General features: G+C 43.9%; 1 protein-coding gene across 6 annotated transcripts in view; it reads right to left on the bottom strand.

The window, feature by feature from the left end:
• Positions 1-9,092: 9,092 nt before the first annotated feature.
• Positions 9,093-26,973, bottom strand: part of UNC13A (unc-13 homolog A) — an 87,396-nt gene continuing 69,515 nt past the window's right edge. For 5 of the 6 annotated variants that reach the window (XM_074307073.1, XM_074307079.1, XM_074307089.1 and 2 more), the window contains 6 exons: positions 23,402-23,458; positions 22,990-23,070; positions 20,800-20,947; positions 13,797-13,889; positions 13,489-13,648; positions 9,093-12,534 (listed from right to left, as the gene is read on the bottom strand). In XM_074307073.1, the coding sequence (XP_074163174.1) occupies positions 12,210-12,534; positions 13,489-13,648; positions 13,797-13,889; positions 20,800-20,947; positions 22,990-23,070; positions 23,402-23,458 (864 nt within the window). In that variant the 3' untranslated portion in view covers positions 9,093-12,209. Of the gene's footprint in view, positions 12,535-13,488; positions 13,649-13,796; positions 13,890-20,799; positions 20,948-22,989; positions 23,071-23,401; positions 23,459-24,903; positions 24,934-26,973 lie in introns of all 6 variants that reach the window. The other variant, XM_074307112.1, reaches the window with a different exon arrangement.

Genomic DNA, 26,973 nt, shown 5'->3' on the forward strand with positions numbered 1-26,973 from the left:
ACTCCATAGTTTCTTTGCAAAGATAGTGGAGTGATTTGTTATTTCTCTTGTGAATTAAGGCAGAGATGTAAGTGCTAGAGTCACACAGTAAGTGGCTAAGGGCAGATTTGAATTCGAGTCTTCCTGACTACATCCACCTGAGCCACTTAGCTCATTTTAAATAAGAATTTTCTTTACAGTCTCTCCAAGTGGCTATTAACCACCTCAAGGGGTTGCTGACCCATGATCTCGAAGACAACATCTTTGTGTAAGGGAGAGAACATTGGATTAGTTAGAGGCAGAGGCTTGAATCTCACTCTTAGATATTATCCATGTATCTGGGTGAAGCCCTCCTTGGGCTTTAGTTTCTTCTACTGTAAAGTAAGGGTCTTGTGGCCTAGGAAAGTGGCTTGGGGTTTAGAGGGTCTTCTGGCTTTTATCTTGTGATTCAGTTCAGTTCTACCATTTAATGAGGTCACCTATTCTGTTATTGGCAGTGTTCAATTCTCTGTGAATAGAGGGTCTTCTGGCTTTTATCTTGTGATTCAGTTCAGTTCTACCATTTAATGAGGTCACCTATTCTGTTATTGGCAGTGTTCAATTCTCTGTGAATAGCACTGTTAACTTCAGCTCCTATACTTCTGGTCCCTGGTATTCCAGCTTTTTAAAACTCAGAAGGTATTTCTAGTATTCAGTCAGCAAAGAGTAACTACATTCATTCTCAGTTCTGGGTCAGCCAATCAAAAGGGTCCTCTTTCAGTTTGGCAAAGGAGCTAGGCCCTTCCATTTACCATTTTCACATTTGCCAAAACAGGTTGCCTAGCTGTTTATGGACTGGAAGCAGATTGAGGTTAAAGTATATTCTCTGGCAGGTCCATGTCCAATTGTAATTAACTTAATTTACATATATATATATATATATATATATATATATATATATATCTCCACCTATTCTCTTGTGAAATGTGAGCTACTTGAGGCACAGATGGGTTTTTCATTTTTAGCCTTGTATCCCCAGTACTAACTAGAGTCTGGAATTCCTCAACCAAGAGAACTCCTAAACTTGCTTCCCTACCTCCAACAAGGGGCAAGATAATTGTACCAAAGAAAAAGGCAGAGCGCTCCTTTAGGATTATTAGTGGTTTAATAATCTCATGGGTTACTTGCATAGGGGCTGTCTATGGGAGGCTGCTACACTGGATTCATTGGATATCCAGTCACTGCCATGTAATGTGAGGCATTGACCAGATTATTCAAAGACCCTCAAAATGCCCTGTGGTAATTATTGAATCAGACATAGAGAGGAGCTATATGGCATCATGTATACATTAGTACGGTCTGGCTATGTTTATATATATATATATATATTGGGAATGGATTTGATTCCCAGGGCTTCAGTGTAAGGCCAATTCAGGTGCTTAATGTTCACACATTAGTTTGAGTAAATTCCCCATATATATAGACAAGGTCTTTTACTGGACATACTGTCCTTGTAATGGCTTCCCCTACCCCCTCCTGTCATAGCTTTTGCCCCCTTTGGTATGACTGTCCCCAACTAGGGACCCCACATTCCACTCCTGAAGTCCTTGTGGTTTTCACCAATCAGGACCCCATGTTAACAGTGTTGCACATAATAAGCATGTACAAATCTGTCTTAAGACAATAGCTGTGTGATCCTGGGCAAATCAACCTCTGCCTCAGTTACTTCATCTGGATGACAGCATTGACTTGATAAAATGAAATAACATAAAGCATAAATAACATAAATAAAAAAGTCCCCTATACAAATGTTAACTACTACCACCAACACCATTACCATCACCACTATTACCTTAGTTGGAAGGAAACAACTTTTTGTCCCTCAAAGAAAGATTGGTATGCATTTGCTGATTCCCACCTGGTAAGAAGTTACATCAAAAGAGGAGAAAAGTCATGGTGATTAAGAGCCACCAAGGCAGCTATTTTGTCTAACAGTAGAAAAATCTATTGTCTGGAGGAGTTTCTCTGCATGTTAAATCCATAACTACTACCCAGTTACGGTGATTCCTGTGGCCACACATGATGCTTCCAAAAGGAATCTAGAAAGCTTTGCTAAAGATTATGAAGTCTTAGGCCACAAAGTGAAGACTAGAGGGCCACAATGGATGTTTTCATCAGCACAGCCAATGAAGGGCAAGGGTTTCAGAACATCTAGGCATATTTGGAAAATGAATACCTTGTAAAGCAAATGATATGTATGACGATTTGGATTTTGGACCACAACTTAACATTTAGAAATAATAACCCTTTGCATATGATTGAAGTATATTTAACAAGCACTGCTTAAAATGTAATTGGATAAAAATCTTGCAAACCTAGTTGAAAAGATTTTAATAAAAAGAAAAGAAAATTGCCTAGCTACAATAGTGATTGGCTGCAGTGGATGAAAAGCAGTAAAGTTGAGGGGTTCACAAAAAGATGAAATTCAAGTAAAACTAGCAATAAAATAATGAACTCATATCTGTACACTGATGCACAAAATAGAGATAACAAGAAAGATGATCTGGATTTCAACTCAAGGATGCAATGTAATTCCATGGTTATGATGTTAAAATAGCATTTATATGGCACTTTTTAAGGATTGAAAAGTGCTTTTAGAGGCATTTTATTTGATCACTGGTAAAATGTCCATTCAAAAATAACGAGGGGTAAGAGAAGAGAGGAATGACTCTTAGGAGCATGTATGTACATTTTGTTGTCTGTAGAAGGGGAAAGAAAAAGGTTAACATCCTTGAGGTGATTGGACATTTTATCCAACATGCATAAAATCAGAAAGCTTGCTGAGGTGTTGGATTGTCTCTTAGGAGCTATCCCATTTCCAGTGTGGTACACCACTATTAGCCATCGGTGATTAGCACCACATTTTCTTTCAATTAAGTAACTATCAATTAGCTTCCCCCCTCCCCCCCCAGATAATTGGGGTTAAGTGACTTGCCCAGGGTCACACATTGAGGAAGTGTTACATCAAAATAGATTTGAACTAAGGTACTCCTGACTTCAGGAACATCAATTAGCTTTTAGAGGATTTTTTTAAATTAAAGCTTTTGATTTTCAAAATATATACATGGATAATTTTCAACATTCACCCCTACAAAACCTTGTGTTTTAAATTTTTTCCCTCCACCCCCTCTCCAGTTGGCAAGTGACCTTATAATAGTGTGCAATTCTTCTATACATATTTCTACAAATATGCTGCACAAGAAGGCAGGTGAAAAAGGAAAACAAAATGCAAACAAAACAAAAGTGAAAATAATTGTTGTGATCCACATAGAGTTCCCATTGGCCTCTCTCTGGGTACCGATGGCTTTCTTCACAAGACCATTGGAACTGGCCTGAGTCACCAACTGATGGGTATCCACTCTCATATATATGCAAAGGCATAAATAAAGCACCCTCTTCCATCAATGCAAGGAAAATTTGTGTGCTTGGGATACTTGACAACTTTAGCCTGTAGGTATCAATAGTTTTGATCGATTCAAGAACATCTATCACACAAAACTTCCCACTGTTTGACTTGGTCCTCACCACTCTGGGGAAATCTCTACCTGAACAGAGCTTTTATAAACTCTTTCAATGAATTATATCCTTCAAAGGGCATCTAGAAAATAACATGTAATAGCAGTTTTCTCTAAAGAACTATAAAGCTCATCCCTGGGCCATAGAAACCAAACTGGCCAGAAAGTGGTACTGTCCAGTCTATATTGATAGCTGCATGGTGCCAGCTTGCCAAGAACCACCTTCTTCTAGGCTTAGTGGCAAAGAACAAGCTTTTATATGAAGCGCTCTGACTCTTAAATGTCCCTGAAGAGCAATGGCTTTCAATGTTGATTAAAAGAGCATTCAAAGGCTATCAAGTAGAATTGGATCTGGCTAAAGAATAGTGGGGATTAAGAGACCCTATGTTGCTGAAGCTTTTGGTCAATGACTTCAATTCTTTCTGACCAAGGAATCATTCATCTGATACCTTCTTTCAGTTGACTGCTTCTAAATGCCACAGCTCCAGTGGAAAAGCTTTTTCTTTTTTACATATTGAAAAGATAATTATATTTTTCCCCAATAGTATTTTATTTTTCCAAATATATTTAAAGAAAGTTTTCAACATTTGTTTCTGTAAGACCCTGTGTTCCAAATTTTATTTTTTCTCTCTCCCCCCTTTCCCCTCTTCAAGACAGGAAGCAATCCAACAGAAGTTAAGCATGTGCAGTCCTTTTAAACATATTTCCCTATTTGTCATGTTGCACAAGAAGAATGACCAAAAGGGAAAAAACCATGAGTAAGAAAAAAAAATGGTGAAAATACAGCTTCAATCCACTTTCAGTTTCCATAGTTCCCTCTCTGGATGCAGATGGCATTTTCCATTGCATATCTATTGGAATTACTTTGGATCACTGCATTGCTGAGAAGAGCCAAATCACATATTCTTGTTACTGTGTACAAGGAAATGCTTTTTCAACCCCATTCCTCTCCTCTTCCTCTCCTGCTGTCTTGAATAATATGTTTCAGCTTTCTGGAACAGTGGTTAATATTTTAAGTGAGAGCCTCCTAACTCTTAGTAACTCACCTGTTGAAAAAGTAATAGTTCCCCAGGTTTCCCCTCTCAAATTGATAGTTTTTTTTTTTAATTTCAGCATCACGTCTTTGTCTCCAAATATCTATATGATTCATTATTTTCTTAGTTTTAGAGGCCTGGAATCAGAAAGAACTGAGTTCAAATCTAGCCCCAGACACTTATTAGTTGTGTGACCTGGGCAAATCACTGGAGATAATAGCACCTACGTTTCAGGGTTGTTGTGAGGATCAAATTAAGCAATATTAGTAAAAAGTTTAACAAAGCTTTGGTGTGCTAGTGCTCCCCATTGTCCTTGGACTGTGACTCAGGCCTTTGACCCAGAGTTGTGAAATGGGCAGTGCAACAGAGTGCTGCCTCAGTAGTAGCAAAAGCATTGCTGTAATCTCCATTTGACCAGTTGTCCAGCCCTCTACCATCTGTGGGCTGAAAGCTCTGGAAGACATTGCTGCCAGTTCAGTTGCCCTCAAGGACTGCTGTTGTCTTGGTGGGGAGTTATCTGCCTTGGACTGTGCTCCCCTTTCACTTCAGTGCAACAGCAGACAGTGCAACATCTCAGGGCCCATCTTCTAAGTTGTTTTGGGCAGGAAAACTTCACCGCATCCTTTTCTGGGTTCTGCCTTTCCAGAAGTTGTTTTGAGAAGTTATATAGAATTGTGTGGAGGAGATTTTGGGAGAGCTCAGAAAAGACTTGCCCTTTATCTACCATCTTAACTCCTGTGGATTTTCTCGATTTCTTCTCTATACTTGTTCTCCTTACTGTATGACTTCTCCTTGATCCCCTTTATTGGATCATCAGCCAAGTCTTGTACAGTAACTGAGTGTCCTTCAAGGCTTTCTTTTAGCCTCTTTTCTGTGTTTTCTCACTGTGCTAATTTAACTTAACACCACCAAGAAAATGCAAGTTCTCACCAGCCAGCATCATACCGTCCAAATATGGAACCATTGGTTACAGTAAATGTAGAAATTTTGAATGCTGTGGATAAGTTCACTTAACTTGAGAGTGTACTTTCCAGAGAAGTACACATAGTTTAACCAAGGTCAGTATTTGAGAGGCTCCAATGGAAAGTATGGTAGAGAAGAGGTATTAGAACAACTACCAGACTAAAGTTTTTCCAGAGCTATTTGCTGACCTCACTGTTGAGTGCCTATGAAACCTAGAAAGAGTACCAATGCCATGCCAAGAAACTGAATTGCTTCTATTTGTCTTAGGAATATTCTGAAGATCACCTGTCAAAGATAAGGTACCAGACATTGAGGTTCTTTTTTGAGCTGAACATCAAGCATTCAGACACTGCAAAGTGTGCAATTCTGATCATCTAGCCATAGTGTTTGAATGCTAAATGTACATTTGTTTAAAAGACTATTTTTTGGAGAACTCCACACAAGGCAACCACTCACATGGAGGTCAGAAGAAGTGATTCAGACACCCTCTCAGGTCTCTTTAAAGAACTTTGGAATTGATTGAGACATGGGAGACAATGACATAGGATCACCCAGCATGGAATCAAAGGTTCTGCGTTTTGTGGCAATGGCTAAAAAGAAACTTGAGATGCACGATGTTAGAGATTTATCCATTCCAAATGTTCATATGGACTATTTGTGCCCAACCTGTAGTGGAGCCTTCTGAGCTAGTATTGCACTGATCTGCCACAAGTAGACACACTGTACTTTGATCCCAACATAGCAATGCCATTTTGGTCCTCTTCTAGAATGAAGGACAACCACCATACTATACTTTCTCACTTGTTGATCTCATCAGTCATTCAATCAACTAGCATTTATTAAGCTCTTGCTGAATGTGTTGTTCTTGGGACCAAGGATTGGGGTATGGTGTATCAGCGGGCACACCCTCTCCCCTCCTCCCAATAAAGCCTTCTCTGCTCTACTCAGGGCGTCCAACTTGTTAGGAAAAGGACTGAGAGGCAATTGAGTCCCATGGATTCAATTATCATCTTTGTATAGATGATTCCCACATCAATCCTAATTTCTGAGCTTCAGTCCCACATTACCTATTGGATTGACTATTGGCATTGGCAGTCAAAGTGGATGTTCCATAGGCATCTCAAATTAACCGTATCCAAAATAATTCATTTTCTTTCCCTTAAAACTCATCTCTTTCCTGAACTTCCCTCTTACTTTTGAGGACACTATGATCTTTACAGTCAAATCACCAGGATCACATCCTTGATTTCTCTTTCATCTCATATGTCTAATCAGTTTCTTGATCTATAACGTTTCTTGCATTTATCGTCTTCCCTACACTCATATCGCAATCTATTTCAAGCCATTTTGATCTTTTGTCTGGGCTGTTTCAATAACCTAATTGGGCTCCCTGCCTCAAGCCTATTCCCATTCCAATCTGTTCTCTACATAATGACCAAAGTGTTTTTCCTAAAACATGTCTGACCTTGTCAAACTCCCCTTGCTTAATAAACTCATATGACCTCTAGAATCAAATATAAATCCCTCTTTTTAGCATTTAAAGTTTTTCATGATCTGATCTTTTTCTTTTTGACACATGACTACTTTCCATGTACTCTCTGGACTAGCCTTACTTGCCGTTCCTCACATACCACACTCCATCTTCTATCTCTATGCTTTGTGCTGGTTTTTCTGAGGCCCAGAATTCTCAATCTGCCTCCTGATATTCCTGGTTTTCTTCAAGACCCATCTTGCTGTGGGAGGCTTTTAAAAATTTCTTCCAGTTGCAAGTGCTCTCCCCTTCAAGATTACATTGAATTGATACATATGTCTTTTATACAGTATATCTATGTGACATTCATTCAGATAAGGCTTGGTATAGTTCCTTGTCAGGGGACTAAGTTGCCTAAGACTCTGGGAGTTACAGTTTTCCCACCCTTGAAAAAGAAAAGTCTATGTTGGACTTGGAACTTCCTGTCTTAATAGTGGTTTAAAATGCTTTTAAGATACACAAAGGGAGAGTCAGCAAGATGGATAGGGTTAAAGGCATTGAATAGCAATGACAAAGTCAGTCTCCTTTCCTCACCTTTTCATAAACTGAGAATGATAGCTGAATCTCAGTAAGATTCAGCTGTGAGAAATCCATAGAGAAAAAGATGTAACACCCAGCCACGATCAACAGAGACTAATTTGTTGTCCTGGTACCTTCATATGTCTTTAAAAAAAAAAAAAAAAAAAAAAAAGTTCCAGATCAGATTCCAGCTATGACATTCTAAGAGCAATTTCCATTATTAATGAGGTTGGGGCAGGCAAGAAGGAGTCAAGGGTTTTGAGAGCTGAGAGGGTGTGCTTTTTTTTTAATGTCCATTAATAATAAAATATTTTTACAGAGACCAAAAAGTCAAAATAGTGCAAAACATCTCAATTTCATGCATCCATGATCGATTTAACACTTTTGTTCTGGTTCATATATTTACAGAGGAACCCAGGGCATCATTACTGTCCCAGGTGGAAGGTGTTTCTTTTGCAACCACATGCCAGAGAAGTCCTGTAGCAGGAACAAACACTTGTTTGTGGAGTTGTTCTTGGGACCAAGGATTGGGGTATGGTGGATCTGCGGGCACACCCTCTTCCCTCCTCCCAATAAAGCCTTCTCTGCTCTACTCAGGGAGTCCAAATTGTTAGGAAAGGACTGAGAGGCAATGGGGAAGGAGGGAAGCAGTTCAAAGAGCCCTGGGCTGGGCAACAAAGATCTGGGTTCCAGTCCCAGCTCTGTACCCTGGCTCAAAGTGTGATCTTAGACAAGTCCCTTATCCTGGGGCCAAAATTTCCCCTCTCTAAAAGGAGGGGTTTGAGCTAGAGCTGAGGTCCTTCCAGCTTTAAGGTCCTGTTACTGAAGGCAGCAAACTAAATGCTTGTCACAGGGGCAGTGGCTGGAAGTGGGTGGGAATGGGTTGAAGGAGGGAAAGTTTCCTCATCTGATCCAGTTAAGTGCTCTTCTCTAAAAGGCAAAGATGAATGGAAAACAGGTGCAATGTCCTACAACTTTGGTCCTTGGCAAGTATTAGAAAAAGGAATGGATGTTGAAGAAAGGGGTGGGTTATGATCTTGTGGTAACAGAAAACTGGGGCTTCCCCATATATGTTCCCTTAATGTGTCTGCTTATTCCCCCCTCCCAGCCCTTTGGTCCTTCCAGATCCTCTGCTCCTTACCTCCCACCCCCAGCTCTCCATCTACTGTCTCTTTTTGTGCTGTCTCAGTCTCAAGACTCTGGAGCCCTGGGTTCCACTTAGAAGATCATTGTTTTATTGCTGGAGGGAATCTCATCCCAATGTCACATTTTACCAGATGAGGAAACTGAGACGAATAGATGCTAGATATTCACTAGTAACATAAGCTGTGAGTAGCAGAACAGGATTTGAATCCTCCCACTGCAACAGTCCTCCCTTCTGTCACTGGCTCATTGTGTGATTTTGGCCAAGTCCTTTCCTGATCTGCCCCTTAGGTTTCCCATCTATAAAATGGCGCGGGGGGGTGTTTAAACTTGATGGCTTTGAAAGTGCCTCACAGCTCTAATACTCTTCCCCCCACTTTTTTTTTTTTGCATATTGCATTTTTGAGCCTTGGTCCTGGTGGGAAAAACAGCTGGCCTTAGGAATACCCCCACCTATAAGTTAGGAAGGGATAGAGGAAAGAGAGAACATCTCTCCTAATTTGATTTTTCAGGTTTTGAACCCCTCCAATGAGTAAGAGGAGAATCTAATGTCTGTTAATCTGGCTCTTTTCTGCCTGTTATTCTCTCATCTCAGTCTTTCATCTGCCTGCCTATCGGTTCCTGCAACACATATGGCATTCTTTCCTTAGGAAGGCTGAAGGCAGATGGCTTCCAGATTGGGACCCAGGAGACTGTGAGGGGAAGCAGTTTGGGCCCCTTCAGGACATTTGGTCTAGTATCACCCATCAGCAAATATCTTTGGGTAATTGCTTTCCAGTAGGTAGATCCCCATTTGAGCAAACTGGCTAAATGGACATTGGGATTCACTGAAAGGCTTCATTGGAATGAGTTGGAGAAAGTGAAGTAGTTTATAAATGAGAACCCCTCCTATGCTGAAGAGTGTGTTTTCTTCAGGTGCTTCCCATTATATAATTGAAGTCTGCCTTACTCAGGCTTATTATGTCCCAAGTGCCTCCCTGCTCCCAAGGAGGGCATAGATTGCCTGGAGCCCCCCTCATCCAGGCTTCATGTGATGAAAGATGAGGGAGCCTATACCTTCCCTGAGCGTGGCAGGGCTAATTGGCTATGTGATCTTGGAGGAACTTTTCTTCCCTTTTCTGGGCCTCAGTTACCTCATCTGCAAAATGAGACTGGATTTAAAATAGGCTCTTTAAAACCCTGAATTTTGTGTTCTGAGGTCCTTCTATCTCTGCAGTTCTATATTCCAAGAGCTTTCCCAACTCTGATGTTCTATTTTATTCTCTCTTCCTCCTCAGTTTCTTTCCAAATTATAACTGTGGACCTCCCCTCCTCCCTTATAAAATCATCCTCAGTGTCCTCCCCATTTCCTCTTGTCTTTTCGCTCCATCATTTTCCTCCCCTTTTATAAAAAAAGATGAATTCTCAATCCTCTGGTCCCTTTCTATTGTCTGGGTTCCTATCTCCTCTCCTTTCCATGGAGGTCCTCCTCTGAGACACAGGCTGGAGAGGCAGGAAGATAGATAGGTGCACAGGTAGGAAATTAAGACAGGTGCACACTTGCTCACTCATACAGACAAGCACACACATGCAGATAGGTGTTTAGACACGTGCACACACATGCAAGTCAGGCACACAAACATGCATGCACACAGCCACACACAGATGGGATGTACAGGCACGCACACAGAGGCAAACGGCTACAAACACGGTAAAGCACATAGACAGATACGTACAGTCTCCCATACACATGCACAGACAAGTACACACAGATGGGCACCTATGGTAACCAATAGACATGCTCAGAGATGGGTGCCCCTGCCCACAGAGGCACACAGCCTCTAGCTTTTTGTTTCAGTGGCCCATGTGAAGGACCAACCCTTGGAAGGCAGAGGAGCCTCCAGTTGGAGGGAGAGGAGAAAGAAAAAAATGGTAAAGTGAATTTTGTGGCTGAGGGCAATGGGGCCAGATAGCTTCGCTTCTGACTCTTCATGTGCTGGGAGTGGGGAAGGGTGAGGAATATTAACAATTTAGGGCATTTCTAATGGGAAGAGGTGCTTGGGAGTTTCCGTTCCCTGGGTAAGTTTAAGGGCTCTTCAGGAGCAAGAGGATTAGATTCTTCCCCTCTTCTCCTGCAAAGCCTTTCCATGTTTCCGAAGCCCCCCTGGCTCAGTGGGTGGGAGAAGAGGAAAGGCTGAGTGGGGTAGGTAGAGGAGAGGATGGAGGAGGTGCCTGGGGAGCTTGTAGATTGGTGCCAAACTCCCCTGTCCTCCGGATGACAGATGAGGCTGAAGGAGGGAGCAGTGAATTCTTCCAAGGTTGGGGGAGAGGGCCCCAGTGGGGACTTATAGCAGCAGCTGGAAGCAGGGGTCTGAGGTGCAGCCCCTTGAGGCCCCCTTGGGGAATGGTGATGGAAATGGGATGTTTGTAATCACAAGGTCCTGGTTCCTCCTTTCTTCCTGGATCCCCAGGAAGAGATGGGAAAAAGTCTGGGAACAGAGGCATCCAGGAGGCAATGGGGAGGGGGAAGGGGGCCAACCTCCTGCCCATGAAGCCATTCTGGGCCTGAACCCAGAAGCTCTTGGGAATTAGAAGGGGAGCTATATCGACTTCTATCCAGAACAGGCCATTCGGTGCTCCCCCCCAACCTCCACCAACCCTGGCCCCTGATGCCCTCAGAACCCTGAATGGAGTTGGGTGCCTGAGGGTTTGTGTGCTTTTAAACATCACTTTTTTTTTTTTTTTTTTTTTTTGCAAATGCCAAACTTGGGGGTCCCTCCCCAAACCCCTCTCCCAGCTTGCCTTTCAAAGGCCCGGTCTCTGAGTCCTCCCATTCCCCCATCCCTGAATGGCTGGGGCCTCAAGCCCCTGCCTAGAGTCCTGACTCACTGTCCCCAGCCCCACAAAAGGGCTCTGAGGGCCTCCCTGGGTAATTGCCCTGCTCCCCTTCCCCCACCCACACGCCTGGGGTATGTGTGGTGGTGATAAAAGGGCAGACAACCTGTATGGCTTTTCTGCAGGTGTGGGTATGGGTCCCGCGGAGAGAGGAATATCCTAGGACTGCCCCTCCCGTGGCACATGTTCCCCCTCCTAATCTTCCCCACGAGCCCCACTGGGCGGGGCTCCGGCCTTCCCCGTCTCAGCAGGTAAGTCTCTGGGAGCCAAGACAGAACCCGGTCTCCCTTCCTCCCTCGGGTCGCGGCCAGCGGGGCAGGGTGGATGGAGTATGCCGTGAAACAAAAGCTCTCAGCCCTCTCCCGTCCCAGTCCCCCAGGGTTGCATGGAGCGGGGCGGGCCTCGTCGCTTTCAGTCCTCCTAACCCCCTAGTGGGGATGGCAGGAGACAGAGGGTCCCTCCCTCCTCCCAACTCTCTCTGGTGGGCAGGGCTGGGGCCAGTGAGAGGAGGGGTCTCCCAGGCTGCCCAGCTCCCTGAGAGAGACAGCGCTTCCCCGGCCGGACCCGCCAGGCCAGGCCCGGGGCCCCTCCCCTTCAGCCCAGCCCAGCTCCCTAGGGCCCAGGCCCCTGCCCAGACCCGGGCCCGGGTCCAGCTCCGCCCTCCTCAGCTGAGCGGGTGTCCGACTTGAGCTTGACGAATTCCTTGGCCACCTCGTCGTTGCTGCGCTGGGAGAGGATGCGCAGGACGGTGAGGCCCGTGTCGTCCATGTGGATGCGGCGGCCCAGGGGCAGCCAGCAGGCGCAGCTCCCTCGCTGCAGCAGCTCCTTGAGCTGGAGCACAGCCAGGCCCACTGTGCGGTCCTCGCGGGCGAAGCAGTAGTCCTTCACGCAGACCTGCAGCTCGTAGCACTCCGGGCCCGCGTCGGCGCTCAGCGTGCTGGGGACAGGCGGGAGAGGAGTGAGCCCCGGAAGGTGCGCCCCCCCTCCCGGCCGCGCGGGGCCAGGAGAGTCTTCTCCGGGGCCCCCTGACTTGGGCACGCCTGGCTGGACAGCACCTGCCACCCACCAGCCTGGGATGATTCCTAGAGGATTGCCCCTTGTCCAGATGTACAGTATGAGTAAATGTCGGGGGGAATTTAAACCCAGCAACCTAGCTGCTATGCTGTGCCCGTCCCCTCCCCCGAAGAGGTGCTCATTAATTCAATAAAAATGGGACTTGCACACATTTCTGTGCATATGCCTAGAGCTGCTCAGTCATTACCCCTGTACCCATGTCGTTCTTTTGTAGATATTTACACCGGTACAGGTCTCCTACAGACCTTCCTCCTATACAGATGCGCAAGTTTGGGCAGGTGTTACTCCTGTGCAGGTGTTTACAACAGCAAATGTTTCTACAGTGTAGTTACTTAGGTCTAGATATAGCAGATGTTGCCCAGATGCTGCAGATCTTGCATCTGTACATGTTAAGCCTGTATGAATTTTGCACCTGTAAACGGATTTGTGCAGGTGTTAATTTTTGTTCAGATAGTCTGCTGTAGAGCTGCTGCTTTAGAGCAGATGTTTGTACGGTGGTTACATTTGTGGATATATTGTTACTCCTATTTAGCTATCAGTCCCATGTAGATATTACAAAGTAGAGCAGCATCTTGTTAAATGTCCTGCCTCCGAGCTGTTACATTTGTGGATATATTGTTACTCCTATTTAGCTATCTGTCCCATGTAGATATTACAAAGTAGAGCAGCATCTTGTTAAATGTCCTGCCTCCGAGCTGTTACATTTGTGGATATATTGTTACTCCTATTTAGCTATCTGTCCCATGTACATGTTACTAAGTAGAGATACATCTTGTTAAATACACCCGAACTTCTTCCCAGCCCCAGCCCTACTCACAATTGGAAGGTCTCGTTGTACTTGGGAGCCCAGCTGTTGTTTTTGGACTTGGTGGCAAATTTCCTTTTCTTGTCACTAAGCTGAGGCCCAATGATATTGACCTCGATGAAGGGTCGAAAGATTCCTGACGTCTGCCACTTGAGGTCATTGGCAGCTACAACTGTACCAGAGGAAAGAGAGGGCAAGTGAGGCTCTGGCCAGAAGCGCCAGGTCCCACCCCTCATCTGGCCTCCCAAGTGAACTGAGTGCTTCCCAGGGGCAGAGGTCAGGACGCTCAAGCCTACATCCTCTGCCTCATACTTCCTTACCTTTCACTGTAACCTTGTGTTCTCCAGTACCTGGGTGAGTGAAGAGCTCCACATGGACAGAAACCTCACCCACAGGGTCATCCACTCCCGATCCTGATGTGGTAGGGTAAGAGACAGTAGGTATGAGTTCTGTCCTCCACAAGCAGTGTTCTCCACATACCCCCCCCAGACCAAAACCCATGCTGGCGGCCTCAGGTAACAACACTAATGGGACAGGTCATTCAAAAGGGAGAGGAGGAGAGGAGGCAGTGAGACTGGAGCTGGAAGAGTCCTAGACTAGGAACCTTGGATAGAGTGGACGAACAATTTAGAGTCAAGCAAACAGCTCTACCTTCAACCTTTTCTTCAAATTCCCTTCCAACACTTATGGAGCAACCATTAACTATTTACTTAGTCTCCCTAAACTTCAGTTTCTCCATCAGCAATTGCGATAATCTTACCTGTATCTCACAGTGTTGTTGCAAGCTTTAAATGAGACCACAAAATGTCAGAATTAGGAAGAATGTCTGTCTTACTAGCCTGATGATTATTGGGGATAAAATCCTCCTGACAATTAGTCCAACTAGTAATCACCCAGTTTCTTCATGAAGGGGAATGAGGGACAACATTGAAAGTCTGTGTGGGGCAGCTAAGTGGCACAGTGGACAGAGCACCAGCCCTGAAGTCAGGAGGACCTGAGTTCAAATGTGACCTCAGATACCTACTTTGCCCATATATAATTACATAGCTAGTAAGTACCTAGGTAAAATTTGAACTCAGGAATATGTCTTTCTGATTCCAGGCATGGAATACACTAGCAACCCATTAAATGGGAATGACAATACTTGTACTACTTTCCACATGTAGTGATTATAAGGAAAATACTTTGGAAACCTTGCGGTAAAAAACATAGAAATGTGTTACTTGTCTTAAATTGTTATGTTAGAATGAACATGATGGAATAGAGGGAGTTTTATCAGAGAGGAGGTCACATGATAAAATGGAAAGACTCTGGACTCTGGACACGAATCCTAGTTTCTCTGTTGCCACCCATGTTATTCCTTCTCCTGGTCTTACTTGTTTTCAACAGTGATACAAGAAGATTTGACAAGTAATCCCTAAGGCTGCTTCTAGCTTCAGTGCTTTATATTCTTAGGCACCATTCAGCTCTAACATTCACTGTTCCATGTCAGATAATTGCCCCAAAGCCAGTCTTACCTAGCTGTGATTCTACAGAGCTTGACATTATTGTAAAGGATTAGGGACAAGCTGAATACTGCCTTCCCTGAGGGACTGAGAGAAATTACCTTTTCCATTGTAAATGGTGCTCCATCTTAGGAGGCAAGACAATGAAAAGAACCTGTTTAACTTGCTATCATCAATTACCTGTCAATATTTCACCTTTTCTCTCAAAATATTCCAAAAATCATCACTCAGCTGTTGAACCTCACTATTTTGCATACTTTTTCCCTCCCCCCAACTTTGTATAGTTTAATCGCTGCTTTTAGCACATAATTGGTGCTTAATAAATGATTATTGAATTGATCAGCCTCTTCAACCTTTCCCTTCCCATTAACTTTCTATCAGTTTTATTTTATTTACCTCCCCCATTATCAAAAGATTATAAATATCTGAGCTACAGTAATAGAAATTATATTGTTAAGCCAGAAAATGCAGTTATTGAATCAGTTCTTGGACAGTTGTCTCAAGTTCCTTATAAATCTCACATTTGGTGTTCCAAAGTCCCTTCTCAGCCCTGACATTCTACATCCTAAAGTCCCTTTCATTTCTGACATTTTATTCTGCTTTAAGATAACTCCCAGGTCTGTGCTTTGTGTTTTATTTTCTAAGATTTCTTATATGCCTGACTTTCTATGCTCTAAGATTTTCCTTGCTCTAACATTGTGTTACATATTCTAGGACCTCTTTTCTTTCTTTTTTTCTGTGTTCTAGGGTCTGTCTAGCTATAATATTTTTCTAGCTCTGACACACTGGTTTTAAGCCATGCTGAGAAGGACAGCTGTAGAATAAAAGTATGGTGTTTTCTTCAGCACTGTTTTGGGCAGAGAGGGGATGAAATTTCCATGCACAATAATACAAGTTGAGCCAAGTGAACAGAGCTAATATCTGTCACCCATATCTGTTTCCTCCACCTTGATCTTCCCCAAGCATGTTCTGGCCTGCACTTTGATAAAGCTTTTTTTAAAATGATAATAAGATGTAGAATTTTTCTCTATCTCCTCTCTCTTCTTTCTCCTCTCTGTCTCTATCTCTTTGTCTCTTTCTGTCTCTGTTTCTTTGTCTCTCTCCCTTTCTCTGTGTCTGTTTCTTTGTCTCTCTCTCTCTCTGTCCCTCTCTCCCTTTCTCTCTATCTGTTTGTCTCTCTCTGTCCCTCTCTCCCTTTCTCTCTCTCTCTCTTTCCCCCTCCCTCTCTCTGTTTCACTCTCTCTTTCTCTATCTCACTGTCTCTCTCAATATACTCACTAAAGCTATTTGCTTGATTATACATATTTGTTACAAGAAATTTGTATTTTTCTCCCTTTTTTCTCAATGAGGGAAGAAGGAGAAAGAATAGTTTAAAATTTAAAGATAGAGCTATGGGGGATAATCCAGATATGAAAAGCATACTTTTTCAGATGAGACCATTGTATTATTAGTTGTAAGAGACATCTCACAAAGTTACTTGCAAATATTTGTAATTTAGTGTAAAATTTTTTTTAAAAAGAGAGAATCTGAGGTACCTATTTGCTCTGCCAGGTAGTTATTCTAGCTGTATGGTATCTGGTGTTTCAATCATTCTTTTAGTCAATAGACCCTTAGGGTCTCCTCACCTTTAAGTAAATCATGGAACACTGAAGCTTAATACTGAAAGGCAGGCCCTGGGTCAATGGCCACAGCACTGAAGTGGCCCCTACCCAGAATATCCTTCTGCCCATTCTAAGCATCTCTGTGAGGTAAGCTTTAGTTCTTGTGTCCTGCCACGTTGATGTTTTACATGGCATCTATGATGAACTAACATTCATGGACCATAGAATCCCACAGCTGGAAAGGACCACAGAAGGCAATTCTAACTCTGGCCTAGGCAGGAATATTCTTGATAATGTCCCTGACAAGTGGCATCCAGTCCCTGCTTTACCACCTCCAGTGACAAGGAACTCACTACCTACAAGGCATCCCTCTCTTTCCATTGTAGGTTTGCTCTGATGACTGGGAAATTATCTTTACATTCAATCTGTCTCTCCATGATTTTCACCCATTGCTTTTTAGCTCTTTTTGATTTTGGGAGAGAAAGAAAAAGACAAGTTTCTCCTTACATAACAGATCTTCATATTCAACAGAGCTATCATGCTCCATCTAAGTCTTTTTTCTCTTTTAATGAACATACCCAGTTCTTTCAAGAGATCATCCTGATGCACCAGCTAGATGGCACAGTGGAGATGCACCAGCTAGATGGCACAGTGGATAGTGCACTGAAGTCAGAAGCATCTGAGTGCAAATCCAGCCTCAGACACTTAACACTTCTTAGCTGTGTGATCCTGGACAAATCACTTAATCCCAATTGCCTCATCCCCCCCCAAAAAAAGTTCTAAAAAATATCCCCCGATTCTTCAATCCCCTTCTCTCCTTCCTTTGTAATTGCTCCAGCATGTCTATGTCGTTTCTAAAATATGGTTCCCCAAACATAATATTCCAATGTGGTCTTGTCTAGAGGACACATAAGTGACTGTTAAGTGTCTCAATCTAGACGGTAGTACTGGTTCCAGAGCTGTGTCTCAGGATCTCTCCGCAACCTTTCCTTGCTCAGTGTCAATGTGATCTTGGGAAAGGGGAATCAGGACCTACCTTCAAATGGGATCAGTGACCGCCCAAAAGTGGGACCTGTTGCCGCCAGCAGTCCAGGCCCCAGTTCATCTCCCACTTTGCCCATCCTCTCCCCGCCCCCCACCACACTGCAGGCAGCTCCCCAACCCCCATGAGGGCAGGCTTGCCAGATGGGACATGCAGCAAGTGGATAGGACTGGAGGAGATGGCGGCTGGGAAGGGGATGAGATGGGAATCATTTATTCCAAGCAGAACCATACCAGGCCAGCTTGGTTGGGGGCATAAGAGAAGGAAATCCAGGCTTGGGGGGAATCCATGGATCCCCTGCCCTGGGGGCTCAGATGCTGAGCCCCTCCTCCCAATCCCAGCAAGTCACATGCTCAGCTTCCATCTCCCTCCCCTCTGGAATCCGATGCTTTTTGTGCAAGCTCAATCCAGACCCAAGGGAGTTCAGGATAAGGGGTGGAGAGGTAAGAAAGGAGGATTGGAAGGTGGGTAACATATTGATCAGGGCCAGGCCCCCAAGGCTAGGGAGAGAAAGGGGGAGAAGTGCCGGGCCCCCCACCATGGGATTGGGGGAATCAGAGCCTGAGGCTCACCCTGTTTTGCTGGCTCCAAGGGGAAGGGCCTTGCCAAACTGCTCCTGCCCCCATATTTAAGGCCCGGTTCAGGGAAATGATGGAAAAAGGTTCATTTTTTTTTTTTTTCTTCAGAAAGTCTTAGGTCTGACTACTGAATCTGACCACTAGGGGTTTGAGTCATGGACCAAGTGAGGCAGTGGGTGGTTCTAGCATCTAGACTGAGAGAACTGGGATATGGTATGAAAAAAATAAGATCTAACTCTGCACAAAAAGAATTTAGTTTAGGAGAAGATCGATCTGGTCCAAAGAAGGACAGGACCAGTGAATCAATTCAGGAGAATGAGGACCTGAAATTCAGATCAAGATTACTGAATCTAGAATTTGCTCTTAGAGAAATGGGATTCCTCCCTCTCAACTTCCCCCTTTTCCCTTCCCCCTTTCCTACAACTAGGTTTTCTCCTTTTTGAAATGGTAAGATTCAACTAGATAGTCTTATATGTTCTTCCTAGCTCAGGCATTCTATGATTCTAATTAGGGTTCTTTTAATCTAGGAAAAATTATTGCTTATGGTTCTTAGGCCATGGGGATTTCTTCCTAGAAGAAATTATCCTGTTGGTGGTAGGGCATTATCTTTTGGCTCAGAGTTCTTCTCTTTGCTACCCTCCCCTTTGGAACCAGCAACCTGTTGTGCTCCCTCATTCCCCAACCCTCCTCCTGTTTCTCCCCCAGCTCAGATCCTAAATCCCCCATGGTGGAGAGGGAGAAGTTGGGGCTGGGGTGGCCAGGGTACATCCCAGTGGGTATGAGCATAGCAGGCCTGGCTCAGTCACTAGGCCAGCCAGGAAAACAGAGAAAAGGAGCAAGGGATGGGGCCTTTTACTAGCTGGGGCATTGGGAGGGTGCTTCAGGGAGTGAGGGACAGCCACCAGGGCACCGAGAGTGCAGGGAGAGGGTACCAGGGACGGGCAGGCGGGCAAAGAGACGTACCCTTCTCAGGATAAATTTCTTCACTAAGAGTAAACCTAATACCTTTTCCACCATGAACTAGTAAAGGGTGAAAGGAGAGACACAGAGAGGAAAAAGATAAAGAAAGAAATAGGGAGACAGAGACAATGAGGGAGACAAAGAGAGACGGAGAAACAGAAAACAGGAAGACAGACAATTAGAGATGGAGCATCAAGGTAAAGATCATGAAATAATAGAGAAAAAAACAACAGAGATAGAGATTCACAGAGGAAAGTGAGAAAGTGAATGAGGCCCCCAAAAGGACAGAGACACAAAGATTGTTAAACAGAGAGACCCAAAAGACATGGAGATAGGAGAGAAAAAAGACAAGAAGAGAGATAGGGGGAGAACAGTATTGGAGATAGGAAGAGTAAGGAGAGGGTTGGAATTTGAAAGGAAGGAAGGAAAAAACAAGAAAGAGAGAAACATCAGCTCCCGACAGACAGACAGATAGACAGGTGAGACAGACTATGAGGGGCAAGAGTTAGGTCAGAGCATTAGAGCAGTGAGCAGAGGAGGGGAAGGTCCAGAGCCCCAGCCCTGCCCCTCTTAAAGAGTCTCAGGTTTGGGGGGCAACTTTCCTTGTACTTCTAGATACCCCTTCCCTCAAACCCAAAGCCTGGTGGGGACTTGCAGAGGGCACCTCAATCATTCCTTCCTGGCTTCTGAGTTACAATGAATGGCCTTGGGCAGTCCAGGATTGACTTGTCAAGGAAGTCAAGAAAAGGCCATCCTATTTAGTGTCTATTCCCCCGACCCAACTTCCAGCCAGACCCAACCTTCTCAGGGGTCTCTCCCCAGGAGTGAGGAGGAGCCACACAAAGACCACTTTAGAAGACCATTCCAAGATCCCCCGCCCTATGTACCCCGCCATCAAAGGTTCTCTTTAAACGGATTTCTGATGTGGAAAATAGCCCCAGAGAATCCTCGATTCAGCTCAGAATAGGACCACAGGGCTGCTCAGACATCCACCTATGTGGACTTGCCTCCCACTACCCCAGAGCTGGTGATGGGGACATTGGAACGCTATGAAGCAGCGTGGGGCCTCTTCCATGGGCAGACACTTTTCCCCTTTCCCATAGCCCAGGCATCTCATCGCTAGTCACTGACCCAGAAAAGGACCAAGAGAGAAACAAAAATAAGGGAGGAGGTCAAAGACATTAACCTTCCTTAACTTTCCTTATCCCTAACCTAAGCCTAGGGATGTGAGAATTCCTGCTTCCTGGCAAAAGAGCTTGAGGGTACTGAAGAGATTAATTTGGGGTAGCCTCCCCATCTCCACCCAGCAGTGACTGACTGACTTCCTTTGCCCAAAATGATTAACTCTAAAATTATATCCCTATGAGATAATATCCTATGAATCTTGCTCTTTCCCTTAGGGCATCTCAGAGACTCTTACCAAACCCCATCCAATGGTGCTCCTTCCTCCTCCCTCCCCCATTCTATGACCCAGCTTGGAACAGAAACCTTGAGGGTTGAAGAAGACAGCTGCTACTGATTAGAGGAACAGACTGGGCTCTCAGGGTGCCTGGGTTTGGGCACTAGGTATGAATTTCCCTCCCCTCCTCCACACTAGATCCAGCTGTGGGCAAGGGAAGGAGGTGGGCAGACCTTACCCTGAGCTGACTGAGTCTGGACAAAAGTTTTGATGAGTAGGTCTGTGGCTTGTGTGTAGAGAGACAGAGCATAGCGGAGGGATTGCAAGTCTGGGCTCTTTTCCAAGAAGGTCTTCTTAAGCCCTACTCCACCAGCATGGAAGTATTGCTGTGAAGGGAGAAGGGAGATCAGGGGTGACTCTCAAAGAATCCCTCACAGTCTAGGAGCATCAAAGCCACATTGTCCCAGGACATCAAGATTGGGATGATGAGATCATTCCTGGAAGAAGCATCAGGAGGTCTGGGTTCTATTCCCAGCTCTTGCAATGTGACTGGTGAAATCCTTTCTGATCTCTGAGACCCAACTACCATATCTGGATTACGATGTCATTTAATCAACAAGCATTTCTTCAGTGCTTAGTAGTTTTCCCCTCCCCTTTTTGAATTCTTAGCATTTTATTTCCTCCTATTATATATAAAAATAATATTTAACTTAAAACCTTGAGTTCCAAATTTTTTCTCTCTCCCCCCACCTCACTCCCTTATTGAGAAGGCAAGCAATTTGATATTGGTTATATATGTGTAATCATGCAAAATATATTTCCATATGAGTCATGTTGTGAAAGTAAACACTGTTCAAAAAGAAAAAACTCTCAAAAAATTTAAAAAGTAAAATAAGTCTATTTTAATCTGTATTGAGACACCATCAGTTCTCTGTTTGAGGAAGAATAGCATTTTACATCATAAGTCCTTCCGAGTTGTCTTAGATTGTAATATTGCTGGGAATAGATAAGTATTTAGAATGTTCAAGGTACCGTATATAAACTTCAGTAGAAAAGAAGTCAAAAAGCATGATTCCTTCCCTTAAGGAGTTCATATTCTAATGGGTAAGACTCCATTATGTCCAGAGAAGGACACAGTTGGGATGAGAGATTTCCAAGATACTTTCTATTTTAGGTAGTCTACATTTTAAGCCCTAAACTCTTTTCTAGATTATAAATACATTTTAATCTCCCCTCTATATTTAATGTTTTAAGGTCCTTTCCAGCTCTGACATTATTTGTCCTAAAGCTCCTATAATTTCCTATTGATTCCTGTGCCTAGTTCTAAGTCTTTCTACCTCAAATCCTGCCCTCACACCAGGAGGCATCAATATATATACACTAATGTATATTTATGTTATATATTATCTTTAATTTATAGATATAAATATACCTGATATTTGACCATTTGTAATATAAATTAATTATATTTCGTATTTATATTTCAATACAATATTCAAATAATATAATGTATCTATGTTATAAATATAAAACTATATCTATACTATTATACATGTCATTTATTTTATAAATTGTCAAATGATGTTTGTTATATTGTATTATTATGTTATATTTATATTTAACAATTGATAATTGATTAATTTTTAAATTTATAAATATAAGTATATATAAAATATGAATTATAAATATATAAATATAAAACATATTTAATTAATTTATATTATAATCAAATCATATCAAGCATATTTAAATGTTGGTTATTATTATCTGTCTTTGCATCCCTGGAGTCAAACCTAGTATCTTGCCCATTTTTCTCTGGGCTCTATTGCTGACCCTTTGGATTCTCTGCCATCTCAGAGCAGCCTTCTCATATTGGAAATACATTCTGCTCTTGTAGCCCCTTCCTCTGATCAGACAATTCTTCCCAGAAGCTCAGTTTAAGGAAATCTTTTAGACCTCCATTCAAAATCATGTCTTCATTTCTCTTCTGGCTTCAGTTTCTCTATTGTGCTCTCTTATGAGTACTTCTACTTCTACCTTTTTAAAATCAGAAAATAAGTTCTTTAAGGAGCTTGAGGGCAGACTTTTTTAATGTTTGGATTTGTATTCTCATCAACCAAGCATTGTGTTTGGCATCTAGCAAAAGCTTAATACATATTTGTTGATTTGAGTTGCCTAGGTACTTAATAAATGTTTATTAAATTGAAGTAAATCTAGATGCTGAGTTCGAAGGGTGCTCCTAAATTTTGGCATTTTGTGTTCTAAGGGCCCTTCCAGCTCTGACATTTCATATTTTAAAGGCCTTTTCTGTTCTGACACTGTGTCCTTAGGACCCTTCCAGCTCTGACATCCTGCTTCTAAGGGTCCTCCTAGCTTTGATTTTCTCCTTCTGCCCTGTAGCTGGGGGTCCTGGGGTCCGGATACTTACCTTGATAGTATCCAGAGCCAGTTCCACCACAGCACACTGTTTGGGGGTTAAGCTCTTGGCCTCTTCCCGTACCATGTGATCCTAGAAGAACAGAACAAAAAGAGAAAAAGTTTGAATGACACACTAATTCAGCCCCTTGATGATCTATTTGCCCTGGCTTGGTACTCAGGAACCCATGGGCACTGAACTCTCTGGGGAGGTGGAAGGGAAATGATCAGCCTTTGGGGCCCTTTTAACTCTGGCAGGTTCCAGGTAAGAGTTCCAAGAATGGAACTCTTCATAGCCTCTCATCCCTGACCCTAGGCTCCCTTTGGATGGCCTGAAACTGAACTGAGGAAATTGGTATTAAGACTCCTGTCCCCAACTTCCACCATATGATCTCCCCAAGTCTGCCCCCCAAACCCCAGCTCACCTTGAGCTTTGAGAGTTGTCCCAGCTCCTTGGCAGCATTGAAGATCATTTGAGTCCCCTACAGAACACATAGAGATACCCAGGGATGGGGGTAAGGTTTTGGTTGCAGGGTCCCGTGTCCTAGGGTCCCCACCCCACCTTCCTACAGGAAATATGGTCCCTTCACTGGACCTGGGCTGAGCCACTTTGCCCTCTACAAGGCTGATGTGTCCAGAGCCATAGTGGCAGGGAGGCAAACCCTAATGCCAGAGGGTAGGATGTAGGCTGGCACAGATGGCCACCTGAGGAAAGGATAAAGGAAGGCCCATGGCGGGGAATAGAATCTAGGGACTTTGGTTCCATCCTGCTCAGTCTTAGTTCCCTAAGAGAATACCATGATGGGCCATTCTAAAGGGATCCCCAGAGCTCTGGGGGGTGCTCACTTTGATGACTCCCTGACCTGTAGTTCTAGCACAATCCGGACAGGAGTGCTTAGTTTGGGGTGGAACCTTCCATGGACAGTAGTTCTCAGAAACTGCCCTCATCTATAGAATACGATTTCATCTGGAGAAATCATGTCCCCACCCCCAAAAAAGCAGAGTCCTGAAAAGCTACACCCCTCCCCTCAAGAGCCTAAATCACCAGACACAACAAAGAAGCTTAGGGGAGGAAAAAATGAGAGAGTAGCTTCTAAGCAGAGGCTAACAGCAAGCTGGTCCTTGCACCAGTTCCTTGTCCTGTCGGAGTCTCAAGTGCAGGATCTGGGAGGGTCTTCCAGAGAGGGAGGTGGCAGTTGCCATTTGGCCCCTGGACTCTGTCCTCCTGAACAGGAATGATTTCAGGAGAAGGTGCTAATGACCTTCATGGAAAAGCACTCCTTTACCTTCTTGGTCCCCTCCTTTGCCACCAAACCAACCCTTGGATGTCCCAATAAGTGAGGGTCTAGTGCCATCCTTGCCATTCCCTCATTGTGTGGAGTTGGGCACATCCCCTTTACTTTTCCAAATCCCTAAAATGTAGAGGTTGGACTAGATGGGACTTGATATCTTGATGATTCTTTAACTAACTGGCTGTGGGATCTCAGGCAACGTCCCTTCCTCAACCAGATCCTCTCTCCATTTCTCATCCATGAAATGGTAATGATGACTTCTGCCTGGCCTCCCTCTGGGAACATGTTATGAGACTAATATGACAAAGGTTGTGAAAAAGAACCTAGAAAGGCCAGAACGGTGGATTGTATTCATTGTTAGGGAGGCGTCTGGCCTCCAGTCTCCAGCCCAGTCACTCCTCCTCCCCCCACCAACATGAATAAGCCGGCCAGCCGGACAGACAGAGAAAAGAGAGCGGACAGACAGAGGGACAGCACAGGGGCCCAGCTCTCCCCACCCTGGGGGGAAGAGACTCTGGGGAACACAGGATCACAGAGGCAAGAGGTTTAGGAAGGGGGTGGTGGGGTGCAAGGAGAGGAAGGAGGGGCATATATAGGGGGGAAGCCAGACAGACAGTGAGAGACCAACATCTTACGTCTGAGTGGCTGGGGAGTTTCACCCTGCCCTGTGGAGAGAATAGGAGTTCAGAGGTTTCATTGACTGTTGGGGGGTGGGGTAGTCAGTAGGATGTCCCTTCCTGTTTCCCCACCCTCTATCCTCAACCTGAGCGCAGCTCAGAAGCTTGCCCAGTTCCTCTGCCCACCCCTCTCGTTCTCCCACTACCCACCAGCTAGATATAAAATCCCTCTCCCATTCCCCAACCAATCAACCCTCTCTTTCCATCCTTGGATGGGGGACTCATCTAGTTCTAGTTCTTCTGGGTACCTTGTTGGGTACCCAGTACTGTGGAGATAGAGTAGGCTTCCACATTGAAAGGCTCTAGGTCACAAGACCAGGGCCAGCCCCCCACACAATGATGGGTGCCCCCTTCTCCTGAGTCCTTCTCCAAAAGGAGAGGCATGGCTAACCTCAGCCCAACCCCCAACCCTAGAGCCCACAAAACTTGGCCCTGGACTCCTGGGAAGGTGAGGGACACAATCTCCACATACATAATCCTCACACATAGTCACACACATCATCCCTCACACATAGTCACACACACCTCAGCACACTTATTCCAAATACCCAACACAGATTTTTCTACAAAGAGGACACATAGACACAAACATTTGCATCCATGAAATTACAAAAGCTCAAACTTTGAACCCGGTTCAAACTGAACAGGACAGCCCCCCTTAAGAGCCCTGACAAATGGCCATCTGTCTTGTTTGAGGACACCCTGAGTGAGAGGACTGGCTACCTGGGCTGCATCGCCCTGAAGGGGAATGAGGATGATCATTTCAAGAGAAGATACTGATGACCCATGGAAAGCACTCTATTTACCTTCTTGGTTCCCACCTCTGCCACCATCCCAATCCTGGATGTCACAGTAAGTGACAGCATGGTGGGGGGGGGTTCGTGGGAGGTAGCTCCTTTCCTGTCTCTAAAGGCTATCTCTTTTCCATTCTTGGAGAGATCATTGTGAAAAAATTGTTACACAGAGCTGAATTCTATGTTCCTGTCACTTCTCCCATCCTCACCCCTCCATTGCTTTTCGTTCTTGCCTTTTAGGACCAAGCAGAACAAATCTAATCCCTTTTACAAATGACAGCTCTTGAAATCCTGAAAGACAGTTTTTCTGTTCCCCTACATCTTCCCTTCTCCAAGCTAATCCCACCAATGTCCTTCTACTAATCCTCATCTGACATCCTCTTTAGTCCCCTGACCATCCCTGTTCCTCTTGGATGTTGTCAGTGTTCAGGGTGAATTTTGGTGGCGTGCCAGATGTTGTCTGACCAGGGCAGAGTGGAGCAGCACTATCACCTTCTCATGGGAGACTGGGGTTTTGTTGGTTTTTTTTAGTGCAGTGAGAAACAACCAAAAGTATTTATTTGGATGTTTATGCAGTAGTACAAAACTCCTTGAACTGTGTAACTGAATGTGCGGGTCACATAATTATGATTTGTTATCAGTAAAATTTTGATTTGTATGGCAATTTTATATTTCTTATATAACCAGAATTGTATAAAAATTTTTCTGAAAAAAAGAAGTTGTGGTTGGAAAAAAACTTGAAATCCTGCATGTAATCGTAATAATTCTTTACCTTACAAGACTAAAAAACATACAAAGCACCACATCCCCCTGAAAAGCAGTTAGAAGGAATGAAAAAAATAATAGGAGACACTAGCATATGTTACCTCGTGAATATAACTATATTTCCCCCTGTATAGTCCTAGTTAGTTGTTTGTTTTTCTGCCATATTCCTCTGTGTTGACTAATGTTGATTTTTGCAATATATTAAATATATGCAATATATGAAATATAAAAAAAATTCATACAGATTACTGTCTAACCATCTCCTTCATCTTGTACTTGATAAGTTGAATTTTAAAACCCAAGAATAGGTCTTTATATTATTGCTACTAAGTTTCACTTTTATTTGATTTAACCCAATATTTTAGCCCATCACGATCTTTTGGGGATCCTGACTTTTGTTCTTAAAATGTGTGTCATCATCTGCAAATCTGACAAACATGCAATTTATACCTTCATCTAAGCTGTTGAA

The sequence above is a fragment of the Sminthopsis crassicaudata genome, chromosome 1 (genome assembly GCF_048593235.1).
Source record: "Sminthopsis crassicaudata isolate SCR6 chromosome 1, ASM4859323v1, whole genome shotgun sequence".
Taxonomy (NCBI): Eukaryota; Metazoa; Chordata; class Mammalia; order Dasyuromorphia; family Dasyuridae; genus Sminthopsis; species Sminthopsis crassicaudata.